Genomic DNA, 13179 nt, shown 5'->3' on the forward strand with positions numbered 1-13179 from the left:
TTGTTCAGGTGAGATAGAGCAGTGGGTTAATGATTGAGAGGACACTGGGAGGGTTAGGTTTGTCCAGACTGCATTACCCAGAATACAACAGGAATGCTTGGGATAAGGCATTAAAATAAATAAATAAATAAATAAATAAATAAATAAATAAATAAATAAATAAATAAATAACAATGCTGAATAGCAATCAATTTAAAAATAATATATAATAAAAAGTAAAAATACAAATCAAATCAAATCAAATAAAAAATACAATACTTTTATGTAATCTGTTAATTAAGTCTTATTTAAACCTTCTAAAATCACCTTCTTGGCTTTATATTTGACATAAAATTAATGTATTTGTTGTTCCGCCTTCAACCAACTGGGAGTTGTTCCCGAGTCTTCGTTTTTCCAAACTGCATTACCCAGAATGCAACAGGAATGCTTGGGATAAGGAATAAATAAGTAAATAAATAAATAAATAAATAAATAAATAAACAATACTAAATAGTAATCAATTTAAAAAATAATAATATATAATAAAAAATAAAAAAAATTAATTAAATAAAAAAATCTAATAAAATAAAATAAAATAAAATATATATAATTATGTAATCTGTTAATTCAGCTTTAAATGTGATCTTTGTTTTCTTATTTAAACCATCCAAAATCGCCTTTTTGGCTTTTAATTTGACATAAAATTAATGTATTTCTCGTTCTGCCTTCAACCAACTGGGAGGTGTTCACGAGTCTTCGTTTTTCCAAACTGCATTACCCAGAATGCAACAGGAATTCTAGCGAAAGCAAAAAGCTGGCCTCACAATGTTGGAAAGCCTCAGTTTTGGATGTGAAATTCATTTAAAAAAAAAAAGGTCAAAAAACCTTTTGGTCCCGATCAGAATCCTCGATCGGATGAAACGTGTCAAAGCAACATCAATCACTTTTCAGTGTAACCTATTAAATCAGCTTTCAATGTCCATCCATCCATTTTATACCGCTTGGCTGGAGCCGATCCCAGCTGCTTTCAATGTCATTAAAAAAAAAAAAAAAAAAAAAAAAAAAAATTAAGAATCTAGAATCACTTGTTTGGCTTTAAAATATGCATAAAATGAATGAATTTGTTGTTCAACCTTCCTTCAACCAACTGAGAGGCATTCATGAGTCTGGGGTTTTCCAGACTGCATTACCCACAATGCAATAGCAACACTAGGGAGGGAAAAAAAACATAAATGAAAAAAAAGATAAGAAATAATAAATACAAATACCAAATAAATAAATAAATAAATAAATAAATAAATAAATAAATAAATAAATAAATAAATAAATAAATAATAATTAAGTAATTAACAATTACAAAATAGTAATAGGAATGAAACAAAATTAAATAAAAAAAATTAAATAATAAATAAAAAAACAAAATAAAAATAAGAACACAAAAGAAATTACTGTATGTCTTTTTTTTATCAATTGAAATCATCCAAAATCTATTTTTTTTTTTTTTTTTTTTTTTTTGCCTTTAAAACTGACAATCAATGAATGTGTCTCTGGTTCCACCTTCAATCAACTGGGAGGTGTTCATGAGTCTTGGTTTTTCCAAACTGCATTACCCAGAATGCAACAGGAAGGCTAGAAAAGGCAAAAAAAAAAAAAAAGAAAAAAAAAAGAAATTCACCCCACAATGTTGGTTGATTTCAGGAAAATCTCACATTTGGAGGTGAAATTCATATTTTTGACACACAACAAGTGCAAAAAAAAAAAAAATAAATTAAACACTGGTTCTTATTAAACCAATAATTAATCTTTAAATAAGTTTTTTTTTTAATTTATTTAAACCATCCAAAAACACTTTTTGGGATTTAAAATGACATCAAATAAAAGTATTTCACAATAGATTTCTCACAAATTTGATTACAGTTTCAAAAGTTCTACTGAAAGCATCAGACAGGTGCTCTGACTGAAAGTAAGGAGGGGAAAAAAACATCAACTGTGATATTTTGAGAAGGATAAAGCAGAAGTGTTGCAAACTTTCAGGCACTATTTGGTTGAAACAGAGGACGATTACCAGGGAGTCATTCAAATTTTCACCTTTCATCTTCAGAATTTTTTTTACTACATGTCGGATAAAAATGTATCTCTGCTGTGTAGTAATCGATGAAAATTACTATTATAAACACAGTAAATTTAATTTTTTTTTAAATATCACACATATAAGTAACACTTACCTCATTAGTGCCCTTGCCTGCCAAAAAGTAGTATAATTTGTTTAAAAGATAAAACTATCTACATGTAAACTTTCTCTGTTATTTAATCATCCATAAGGAGCAGAAAAATTACTTTAATCACTGTTTATTTGTAAATTTGAGGAATTATTCAGATAATTACCGTTTCTTTCAGTACTAATGCAGCACAAAAATCTAACCAATCACTGGTCGGTGTGACACTTAAGTCCCGCCCACTTCAAAGCGCGGATTCGCTCCACCAGCTGTCAATCTTCTCCGTGTTCATATGACATTGGTTTACTTCCTTACATAAATAACCAATCAAAGCTGAGTAAAACACTTAAGTCCCGCCCTTACTGAGCGCTGATTCGTTGTCTGAGCTGTCAATGAGATGACGTGTGCGTCAAGCTGGCGTTTCAGGAAGCAAATGTTGAATAGTTTCACGTCAAAATAATAGTTTAGGATTTAAAAAACAAGGTTAAATGAACATTTGCACGAATATTTATGCTTTTTCCAATCATGTTAAGACAGTTCAAGTGTTTTTGTCAAGAAAATTAAGGTTTAACCGGTAAAATAGTGTGATAGAACGTGTGGGGGCATTTATTTTGAAGGCACGCGTGCTGTAGTTTCCGGTAGTGGTAGCTTAATGTCAGAATATTTCCTGTGTTTTAAAAGTGTGTGCTTGTGATGGAGACGTGGAAATAAAAAAGGACAAATTAGTCGTTTTTTTTTTAAACTGCACCGCGTGGAGGACGTCCGTGTTTCACCCGCGGGCTTCTCTCCTTTAATCAGGTAACCTTTAAAACACTTCACCTCCAGGCTGGGCACAGTGATGCTAACTGTTAGCATCTCTTCTGAACTTATAACTACAATAATAATCATTAATGTCCTCTTTTTCTACGTTTTATATTCTATCTATCTTTCTATCAGCGTCAATAATTTATTTATCTCCTTCATTTCCCACTTCCGGGTTGTGTTTGTCCTGGAAGTGCAGGAAGCTTTGCTATTGGCTGCACAAACTGCATATTTTCTTTATTATTGCAACCTGTCAAGTGCCTCTATGTGCGTGTGCGCGTGTATGCTAATTAGATCTAGGCGATCTAATTTAATGTCCATTTGAGGGTCACGGCTGATGAGCGGCAAACGAGGAAATCACATTAGGGAGAATATATGGAGGCTTTGCATTACATGAGGCCTGTTTAGCTTGTTTTTCTACTGGTTTTTACACAGTTTCCAGTAATTCTGAATTAAACAGAGGCTTAAAAGTTGTGAAACTGGTTATAATTGACATAACAGCTTCAGTCTCAACTTTCCTCCTCCTCTGAGAAAGAGGAGGGAAACAGAAGTTGTATTAACTTGAGTGAAAGCTCATGATCTCGCCTGATTTTATGCATTTATCTTAGATTGCTTGTGACTTTTTTTGTTGTTGACATTTTAACCTTTGAAACTGCCACTTCCTGTAATTCAGGAAGTGAGAGTCTCTAACGACAAGCAAAACCTTCACTGGTAAAAAAAAAAAGTGAAGATGACAGTGAAGTGCAGAAAAGCTGTTAGCTGTTATTTTGTTATTCTGGGGAAATTCCAGCACTGTGCTTGACTCATCCTGAAAGAAACTGTTGAGCAGCAATGTTCCTGCTGCATTGTGCAAAAAAAAAAAAAAAAAAATCCTTCATTTACAAAAAACTTTTGAAAAAAATTAAAAAAAAAACAGTAAATAAATTGCAAAAAAGTATATATATATATATATATATATATATATATTTTTTTTTTTTTAACTTTTATTTTTTTTACAAAAAATAACCACTTGGTCAGTTATTAATAATAGGAATGGTTCAGCACTATTCATCAATTATTTTTGCCATTTGTCAAATAATGCGATCATAAGTAACCTGCAGCTGCTCTGGTAACACCATCATCAACTTCCAGTTTGAAGTGTTTAAAGTATGTGAAGCTAAAACTAAACGCTGCTAAGATTCGAATTTTAATGAACTTTGCAGCTTGTAGCAGCTTTTATAATGTGATGGTGCAAAATAAAATAAAAGGCAGAACTCTTGCCTTTAACAGTTTGATCTCTAAATGTTGTGACATGGAACCAAAAACACTGCAGTAGTAAGAATACAAAATCTCAACAAATACTTCAAAACATATTTCACTTGTCTTAGCTTCATTTGTCTGGCTTCAAGGAGAGTTCGATTTCAAAGTATTGAGTAGAGCGTCAATATTAAACGAGGGAGGCTTTAGAAAATACAAAGAAATTCTGTGCAAAAATAAAGCTTTGGTCTCATTCAGATCGAATAAAAGTGCATTTCGTGCTCAGCTCGCAACTGGATTCAACTTTGACAACCCCACTCTACACTCTGACTCTGACTCTAGGTTATCAAAGTCTACACTCTGACTCTAGATTGTCTGACTCTACACTCTCCTTATTCAAGTCTACACTCTAGCTCTATATTAACTATGTCTACATTGTGACTTTATATTAACTATGTCCAGGCTCTGTTTATAAAACATGAGCGTAGACTTATGTAATCCAGAGTCGGTCTATAGATGATGCCACATTAGCTCCGCCCATCTTTTATATACAGTCTATGCATGACGTCACGTTAGCTCCGCCCAGCTTTTATGTACAGTCTATGGATGGCGTCACATTAGCTCCGCCCATTTTTTTATATACAGTCTATGGATGACGTCACATTAGCTCCGCCCATCTTTTATATACAGTCTAGTGATGACGTCACATTAGCTCCGCCCATCTTTTATATACAGTCTATGGATGATGTCACATTAGCTCCGCCCATCTTTTATATACAGTCTAGTGATGACGTCACGTTAGCTCCGCCCATCTTTTATATACAGTCTATGGATGACATCACATTAGCTCCGCCCAGCTTTTATATACAGTCTATGGATGACATCACGTTAGCTCCGCCCATCTTTTGTATACAGTCTATGGATGACGTCACGTTAGCTCCGCCCATCTTTTGTATACAGTTTATGGATGACGTCACGTTAGCTCCGCCCAGCTTTTATGTACAGTCTATGGATGACGTCACATTAGCTCCGCCCATTTTTTTATATACAGTTTATGGATGACGTCACATTAGCTCCGCCCATCTTTTATATACAGTCTCTTAATTTTGCCTCGTTAGCTCCACCCATCTTTTGTATCCATCTATGGATGACGTCACATTAGCTCCGCCCATCTTTTATATACAGTCTATGGATGACATCACGTTAGCTCCGCCCATCTTTTATATACAGTCTATGGATGACATCACGTTAGCTCCGCCCATCTTTTATATATAGTCTATGGATGACGTCACGTTAGCTCCGCCCATCTTTTATATTCAGTCTATGGATGACGTCACGTTAGCTCCGCCCATCTTTTATATACAGTCCATGGCTTAATTTATCTTCTCCCTCGTCTTCAGGATGCTTTTTGTCTTCCTCCTCGGCCTCCTCTGTGGCGCTGGCGCCTCAGAGGCAGGGAACTCCACCCGGCCCCGCCTCCCCTCCGTCCCCCCGCTGCTCCTGGTGTCGTTCGACGGCTTCCGGGCCGACTACCTGCGGCGGTTCGCCATGCCCAACCTGAAGAGCCTGTACAACGAGGGCGTCCTGGTGGAGCAGCTCACCAACGTCTTCATCACCAAGACCTTCCCCAACCACTACAGCCTGGTGAGGAAGATGATGTCTTCTTCTTTTTTTTTTTTTTTACAGTGTATGTTATTTGTCTTGTGTTTAATCAACAATTATTGAACATTTTCTTCCATTTCTACACCAAAACCTTTATTTTGACACTCATTTTCCCATTTTTCCTTCCAAATGTCTCGTTTTTTCAGCCATTAATCCAATATTTATTCTCCAAAAGTGTCAATTCATGAAATAAACTCGCCTAAATTCACATATTTACAACTTTACTTTTATACATACACATACACACAAAAATGTACAGTTTTTACTAGTTCTGTTAAGATTTGGATTTTTTTCCCAGTGCATGCCTTTATGATAAATTATGGGACGTTTTTTTTCGTCTCCAGGTGACGGGGCTGTACGCCGAGTCTCACGGCATCCTGGCCAGCAACATGTACGACCCGGTGACCCGGAAGCACTTCCACGTGTCGGACAGCTCGGACCCGGCCTGGTGGGACGGGGCTCGGCCGCTCTGGGTCACGGCGCAGGACTCTGGCCTCGGGACGGCCGCCGCCATGTGGCCGGGCTCCGACGTCGCCATCGGCAACCGCACGCCCACGCACTTCTTCCACTACAACTCGACCGTGACGTTCCGGCAGCGCCTGGACAATGTGACGCAGTGGATGCTGGGAGACGGGAAGGTCGGGGGGCCGCTCCTGTAGCTACTTCCTGTTTGTGTTTTGTATTGAGTCAGTGAAATTTTGCTCAGTTTGATTAGTTCCAGCAAATTTTGACAATTGTGCTAACTGTTAGCATGTCAATGGGTTTTCCCATAGAAGTTAGCGTGAAGCTAGCGGCACTTATGTCTAGGGCTCCATGCCCATATATCTATAGCTCTACCAACATATCTATGACTCAATGCATATGTATCTCTGGCTGTATGCACCGTCTGCATAGGCTGTAAGTCCTCTGAGCGTAACCAATCAGACGGAGCAGTGGGCGGGGCACCCCGAGCCTGAAATGTCAGGTCTCTCTCTCATCCAATCAGGAGCCGGGGGTGAAGTTCGCCACCCTCTACTGGGAGGAGCCGGACCGCTCGGGGCACCACTTCGGCCCAGACAACGCCACGGCCATGGCGGCGGTGCTGAAGGAGGTGGACGACCACGTGGGGGCGCTGGTGTCGGAGCTGAAGCGCACCGGGCTGTGGGGGCGCGTCAACCTGCTGGTGACCAGCGACCACGGCATGGCGCAGTGCTCCGCCCAGCGCCTCATCCGCCTGGACCGCTGCCTCCACCCGGACAACTACACCGTGGTGGACCTGACGCCCGTCGCCGCCCTCATCCCCACCAACGGTAAGGGGATGGAGCGGGGGGTGCTGGCCTGGGGTGGGTAGCCGCCCACATGGGCCGGTTCTCCTGGGTATGGTCGTGAGGGCCTGTCTGGCCTGCTTGTGGTCTTCTTAGGGGTCAGAGGTCATATTCACATAACTGTCACATTTGCACTGTTACACTGTTGCATTTGCATAACTCACATTTACATGATCACTGTCGCATTTGTATGATCAGTGTCACATTTGCATAACTGTTTCGTTTGCGTGATCACTATCACATTTGCATCACTGTCACATTTGCATGATCACTGTCACATTTGCAAAACTGTTATATTTGCATAATGGTGCGTTCACACCGGACGCGTCGCAAGCGTCGTGAGCGGCGCTTTTCAATGCAAAGTCTATGTGGACGAGCGTCGGGGGGCGGGGCGGCGCGTCAGGAGTGTCAGGAGCGTCATGAGCGTCGCTTTTCAAGCGTTTCGAGCGTCGACGCCCACGACGCGCGTCCCTGGCGTCAGGAGCGTCGTGAGCATCGCTTTTTGAGAGTTGTGAAAACTGAACTTTCGACGCGCTGCCACTGGGTGTCAACCAATCAGAGACGATCCCTCCAGCGCTACGTCACTACGAGTGATCCGAAAACAGAAATCAGCCTCCCGCGCGCCAATAAACTGACGCGCGTCAAGAGCGTCGCGAGCTTTGTGTCAAGCGTCGTGCTTGAAGCTTCACAAGCGTCAGCTTCGAGGCGTCCCAAGCGTCGACGACGCCCGCGACGCGTCCGGTGTGAACGCACCATAACTGTCACATTTGCATGATCATTGTCACATTTGCATGATAATTTGCATGTACATGATCAATGTCACATTTGCTCGATCGCTGTCACATTTTCAAGATTGCTGTCACATTTGCATAACTGTCACATTTGCATGATTGCGCTCTTTAATAACTCTTCAGATTGTACATGTGGACTCGGTCACAGTTAGACCGTCGTGAGACAGGTTAGTTTTACCCTACTGATGATGTGTTGTTTGAGTGGTAATCCTGCATAACTGTCACATTCGCATGATCGCGCTCTTTAATAACTCTTTTGATTGTACATGTGGACTCGGTCACATTGTTGTCTCATGATGGGTCAGACTAATGGCTGTCTGGATTAGGTGTCTCCTCATTGCACTTGTGTAATTTGACACCTGGATCCTCAGTTTGCACGTCCCAGATAACTACTGGCTATGTTCTCCAACAACTCTTCCTTCTCTCCACTCGTTGTTGTTGTTGTAGTTGGTTGTTGTTGTTTGAGAAACCATTCCCTCTTTTCAACCTGACCAAGCGGTCCTATTGCGCCCCCTAGATTCCCAGGCCGTCTTCGCGCTGTTGAAGAACTGCCACCCTCACATGACGGCGTACCTGAAGGAGCAGATCCCGGAGCGGCTGCATTACCGCTACAACCGGCGGGTGCAGCCCATCATCCTGGTGGCCGACGAGGGCTGGACCATAGTGGAGACGGGGGACCGGCTGCCCAGGCGTGAGTCTTTTATTTTTGAAAAGACCAAATAATACCAAAATAAACTTTAAATTTAAACTTTGCAAAAGTTTCTTTCAGATTATTTGAGAAAAAAACAATTGCACCAGAAAATTTCAACTTTAAGCTAATTTTGATTGTAAAATGTCCCAAAGATTCTCATATTGCTGTTGCATTATGGGTATTTTTTTTTATAAATAGCATGGCTTTGAGGCTAATGCTAATAAGTGCTAAGAAATTTGTTAAAAAAAAAATGTAAAAAATGTAAGAAAAAAACAGTAAATTTTAGGCTAATTTTCCTGGTGAAATGTTAAAAAAAAACCTATTGCTGTTGTATTATGGGTGATTTTTTTATAAACAGACATGACTGAGGCTAATGCTAATGAGCCCTAAGAAATTTGTTAAGAAAAAAAAACAGTTGTCCGATTTGGAGCCTCTTATGTCGCCATTTTGGCCCACGGGCCTTATGTTTGGAATCCCTTCTTCATATCCTTTCTTTTTGTGCACTTTCTGGTATTCATGATATATTTTTAGTAATAATAATAATAATAACGAGTGTTTCTTTCAGAATATTAAAAAAAAAAAAACCAAAAAATTGCTCCAGAAAATGACGACAATCTCAACTTTAAGCCAATTTTCATGGCAAAATGTTGAAAACGAAAAACATCTTATTGCTGTTGCATTGTGGGTATTTTATGAACAGCATCGCACCAGCCAGCGAGCGTAAACAAATTAGTAAAAAAAAAAAACAAAAAAAAAAAAAACAAAAAAAAGGCCAAATTGGAGCCTCTTGTGTCCCAATTTTGGCCCATGAACCTTATGTTGGGAACCCCTCATTTAAATCCTTTTTATACAATTTCTGGGGTTTGTGATATGTTTTTGATAATGATATTAATATTAATAATGATCACATGCTATCTTTCTCCTTCAGTGGGCGACCACGGCTACGACAACTCCCTACCCAGCATGCACCCCTTCCTGGCGGCGGTGGGGCCGGACTTTCGCCGCGGCCTGCGCCTCCCCAGCCTGAGCAGCGTGGACGTGTACCCGCTCATGTGCCGCCTGCTGGCCGTGCCTCCGCGGCCCAACAACGGCTCCCTGAGCCAGGCGCGCTGCCTCCTGGAGGCCGAGCGCTGCTGGGACGTCCCGCTGGCCGCCGGCCTGGTGGCGGGCGTGCTGCTGCTGCTCAGCGCCGTCACCGGTGAGTGGGGGGAATCCAACACGCAACCCCGAGGGGAGTAGAGGGGATAAAACGCACAACCCTGAGGGACTCCGGGGAATTAAAGGGGAGGGAATCCGGGGAATTAAACGGGATCTAACACACAACCCTGCGGGACTCCGGGGAATTAAAGGGGAGGGACTCCGGGAAATTCAGGGGCTCTAGCACACAACCCTGAGGGACTCCGAGGAATTAAAAGGGATCGAACACAAAATCCTGAGGGACTCCGGGGAATTTAAGGGGATCTAACACAGAACCCTGAGGGACTCCGGGGAATTTAAAGGTGCTGTAGGCAGGATTCCGCATCTCCGCCATCTTGCTTAGGGTTACCTAAACAAGATGGCGGTTTGACCCATCTAAGATGGCGATTTGAAACCCAGCACAGCCAATCCGGTCCTGTTTTCTCTGACATCACGCCCTTACGCAAGTTAAGCCCCTCCCACAAGAACGTGCGACGAACGCCCCTCGACCAATCACGGTTAGAACCTCATGGGCTCTTCTGATTGGTCAAAGATACGTGGAGCTGTCGAGATTCCTTTTCAGCTCAGAACAGAGACAGATGGAAACGCTGCGCCCTCGCGGTAGTGCAATTATGCTACACTCCTAAAGGATTATCAATGGATACTCTAACATTTAATCCAAAGAAAACACAGAAACGTTAGCATTGACTAGCAAAATCCTGCCTACAGCACCTTTAAGGGGCTCTAACACAGAACCCTGAGGGACTCCGGGGAATTAAAAGGGATTTAGCACAGAGCCCTGAGGGACTCCAGAGAATTAAAGGGGAGGGACTCTAGGGAATTAAAGGGGCTCGAACAGACAATCCTGAGAGAGTCTGGGGAATTAAAGGGGATCTAGCACAAAACCCTGAGGGACTCCGGGGAATTAAAAGGGATTGAACACAGAGCCCTGAGGGACTCCAGAGAATTAAAGGGGAGGAACTCTAGGGAATTAAAGGGGCTCGAACACACAAACCTGAGGGACTCCGGTTAATTAAAGGGGAGGGACCCGGGGGAATTAAAAGGGAGGGACTCTAGGGAATTAAAGGGGATCCAACACAAAACCCTGAGGGACTCCGGGGAATTTAAGGGGATCTAACACAGAGCCCTGAGGGACTCCAGAGAATTAAAGGGGCTCTAACACACAAACCTGAGGGACTCCGGTTAATTAAAGGGGAGGGACCCGGGGGAATTAAAAAGGAGGGACTCTAGGGAATTAAAGGGGATCGAACACACAACCCTGTGAGACTCTGGGGAATTAAAGGGGATCTAGCACAAAACCCTGAGGGACTCCAAGGAATTAAAGGGGAGGGCCTCCCAGCAGAACCAACCGGTCCTCCTGTCCTCTCTCCCCAGTCCTCTTCCGGTTCCTGAGATCCCGCCGGCACTCGGGCCCTCAGCCCTTCCAGAGGCTGCAGATCGACCTGGATGACGACGACGACCCCTTGCTGGAGTGACGGCGCCCCCCTCTGACCCCCGTCTGACGCCTGCCTGGCCTCCAGGTACTGGACATGATGCACTTTAGCGCCCCCGCCTGTCACTCCTCCTCATGTCCCAGTCTGTTACTGTCGGATTGATTCTGAATGAAGAGAAGGAAACTACTGATGTGAGAGATTATTTTTATAAACATCTTTCTGTGTGAAATGCTTTTATTGTTGTAGTTCCACTGTCTGGCCAGCAGAGGGAGCCAGACGTCCATATTCAATAAGTTCAGATTTTTATGTTGTTGGCTTTTTGTGTTTTGTCAAATTTGATGAAATGTATTTTATTGTTGTAGTTCCACTTTCTGTCCAGCAGAGGGAGCCAAAAACTCTGAATTGTTTCCTTTAAGAATTTTTTTTTTTCTAAATTCTTGTTTTTTTGTTTTTTTTTTCTCAGGGAAGGAAATAATGTACTATAAAATATTGTTGTAGTTCCCCGTTTTCGCCAGCAGAGGGAGCCAGAGACTTAGATCCAACAATTTCAGCTGAGATCTTCCTGTGTAATTTATTTTTTATTTCTTTTTTTTTCCTCAGGGGGGATTTTGTTGGATCTGATAAATTGTTTTTATTTTTGTAGTTCCACTATTTGGCCAGCAGAGGGAGCCAAACCGTCAGAATCAATTATTTCCTTTCAACTCTTTTCTTTTTTTATTAATATTTTTTTTTTCTCAGGGAGAAATGTGAAGGATCTCTTCATAAACTGTTACACTGGTTTGAATCCGCGTTTTTATGTAAACTGTTGGTTTAAATGTCTTCATGTTACCAAAGATTTCTGATGGAAATGTTGAAAAAAATGCACTATTTATTTCCTTCCTTCCATCCAGTCAGATAAAAAATTGAATATTTGCACCCTTCAATAAATCCTGCCTGAAAAAAAATCTCAACTTTTGATTCATGAATTTAAAAAAAAACATTTAATCCTTTTTTTTATTATTACAATGTAATAAATTGGAAAATATATAAAATCAGACCCAAGTTGTCATTTTCATTTAAATTCCTCACTCTTTAGTAGAAACCATAAAAAAAAAACAAAATATAGAGAGTCAGATATCAGTTTTTTTTTAAGAAAAATATCTGTTTTTACTCAAATATAGAAATATGACTTTTTTTTTATCAGATACTTGAAACTTTTAATTGTTCTCAGTACATTTTTACTAAAATACAGTGAATGGAATCCAAAATTTCTATTTTTCTTAGTTTTTTTTTTTAAGAAAAAAAATCTGTTTCAATTGATAAATATGGGAATATAATGAATGACTTTTTTCCTCTATTCCTTTTTCTCCTTAAAATTTTCGTTTTTTCTCTTGAAATTTTCATTTTCATGTGAATTTCTCAGTTTTTAATAGTGATTATTTTAGAAAATCATTTTCATGTAAACTTCAGATTCTTTAATAGAAACTATCACAGAAATATTTTTTACGTAAATTGTGACTTCTTGATTAGAATTATTTAAAAAAAATTGTTTTCACATACATTTCTGACTCTTAAATAAAAATTACTTTTAAAATAATGAATTTTCATGTAACTTCTGACTCTTTAATATAATTTATTCAAAAAATCATTTTTATGTAAATTTCTGGTTTTTTAAGAGAATTAAAAAAACAAAATTGTCATATAAATTTCTGTATCTTAAATAGAAATGATAAAAAAATGAATTTATGTAAATTTCTGACTTTTTAATAAGAATTATTTAATTTTTTTTAAAAATGTCATGTCAATATCTGACCTAATAGTAATTATACAATAAAAATCATTTTCATGTAAATTTCTGATTTTTTAAAGATTATAAAAAAACAAAATTAG

General features: G+C 40.0%; 1 protein-coding gene across 1 annotated transcript; it reads left to right on the forward strand.

The window, feature by feature from the left end:
* Positions 1 to 2902: 2902 nt before the first annotated feature.
* enpp4 (ectonucleotide pyrophosphatase/phosphodiesterase 4) lies at positions 2903 to 12346 on the forward strand. Its single transcript, XM_030086562.1, has 7 exons — positions 2903 to 2993; positions 5633 to 5876; positions 6239 to 6532; positions 6880 to 7183; positions 8507 to 8680; positions 9609 to 9878; positions 11252 to 12346. Exons 2-7 carry the CDS (start codon positions 5634 to 5636, stop codon positions 11350 to 11352), a joined length of 1386 nt encoding a protein of 461 aa, XP_029942422.1. The 5' UTR covers positions 2903 to 2993; position 5633; the 3' UTR covers positions 11353 to 12346.
* The last annotated feature ends 833 nt before the right edge of the window (positions 12347 to 13179 follow it).

This window comes from Salarias fasciatus, assembly GCF_902148845.1.
Source record: "Salarias fasciatus chromosome 23 unlocalized genomic scaffold, fSalaFa1.1 super_scaffold_20, whole genome shotgun sequence".
NCBI classification, from domain to species: Eukaryota; Metazoa; Chordata; class Actinopteri; order Blenniiformes; family Blenniidae; genus Salarias; species Salarias fasciatus.

Excerpts from the sequence above, each read along its gene's own strand:
- enpp4 (XM_030086562.1), top strand. The coding sequence starts at position 5,634 with ATGCTTTTTGTCTTCCTCCTCGGCCTCCTCTGTGGCGCTGGCGCCTCA. Across the intron at positions 6,533-6,879 it reads GGATGCTGGGAGACGGGAAG|GAGCCGGGGGTGAAGTTCGC; the intron begins GTCGGGGGGCCG and ends TCATCCAATCAG. Across the intron at positions 9,879-11,251 it reads GCTGCTCAGCGCCGTCACCG|TCCTCTTCCGGTTCCTGAGA; the intron begins GTGAGTGGGGGG and ends CTCTCTCCCCAG.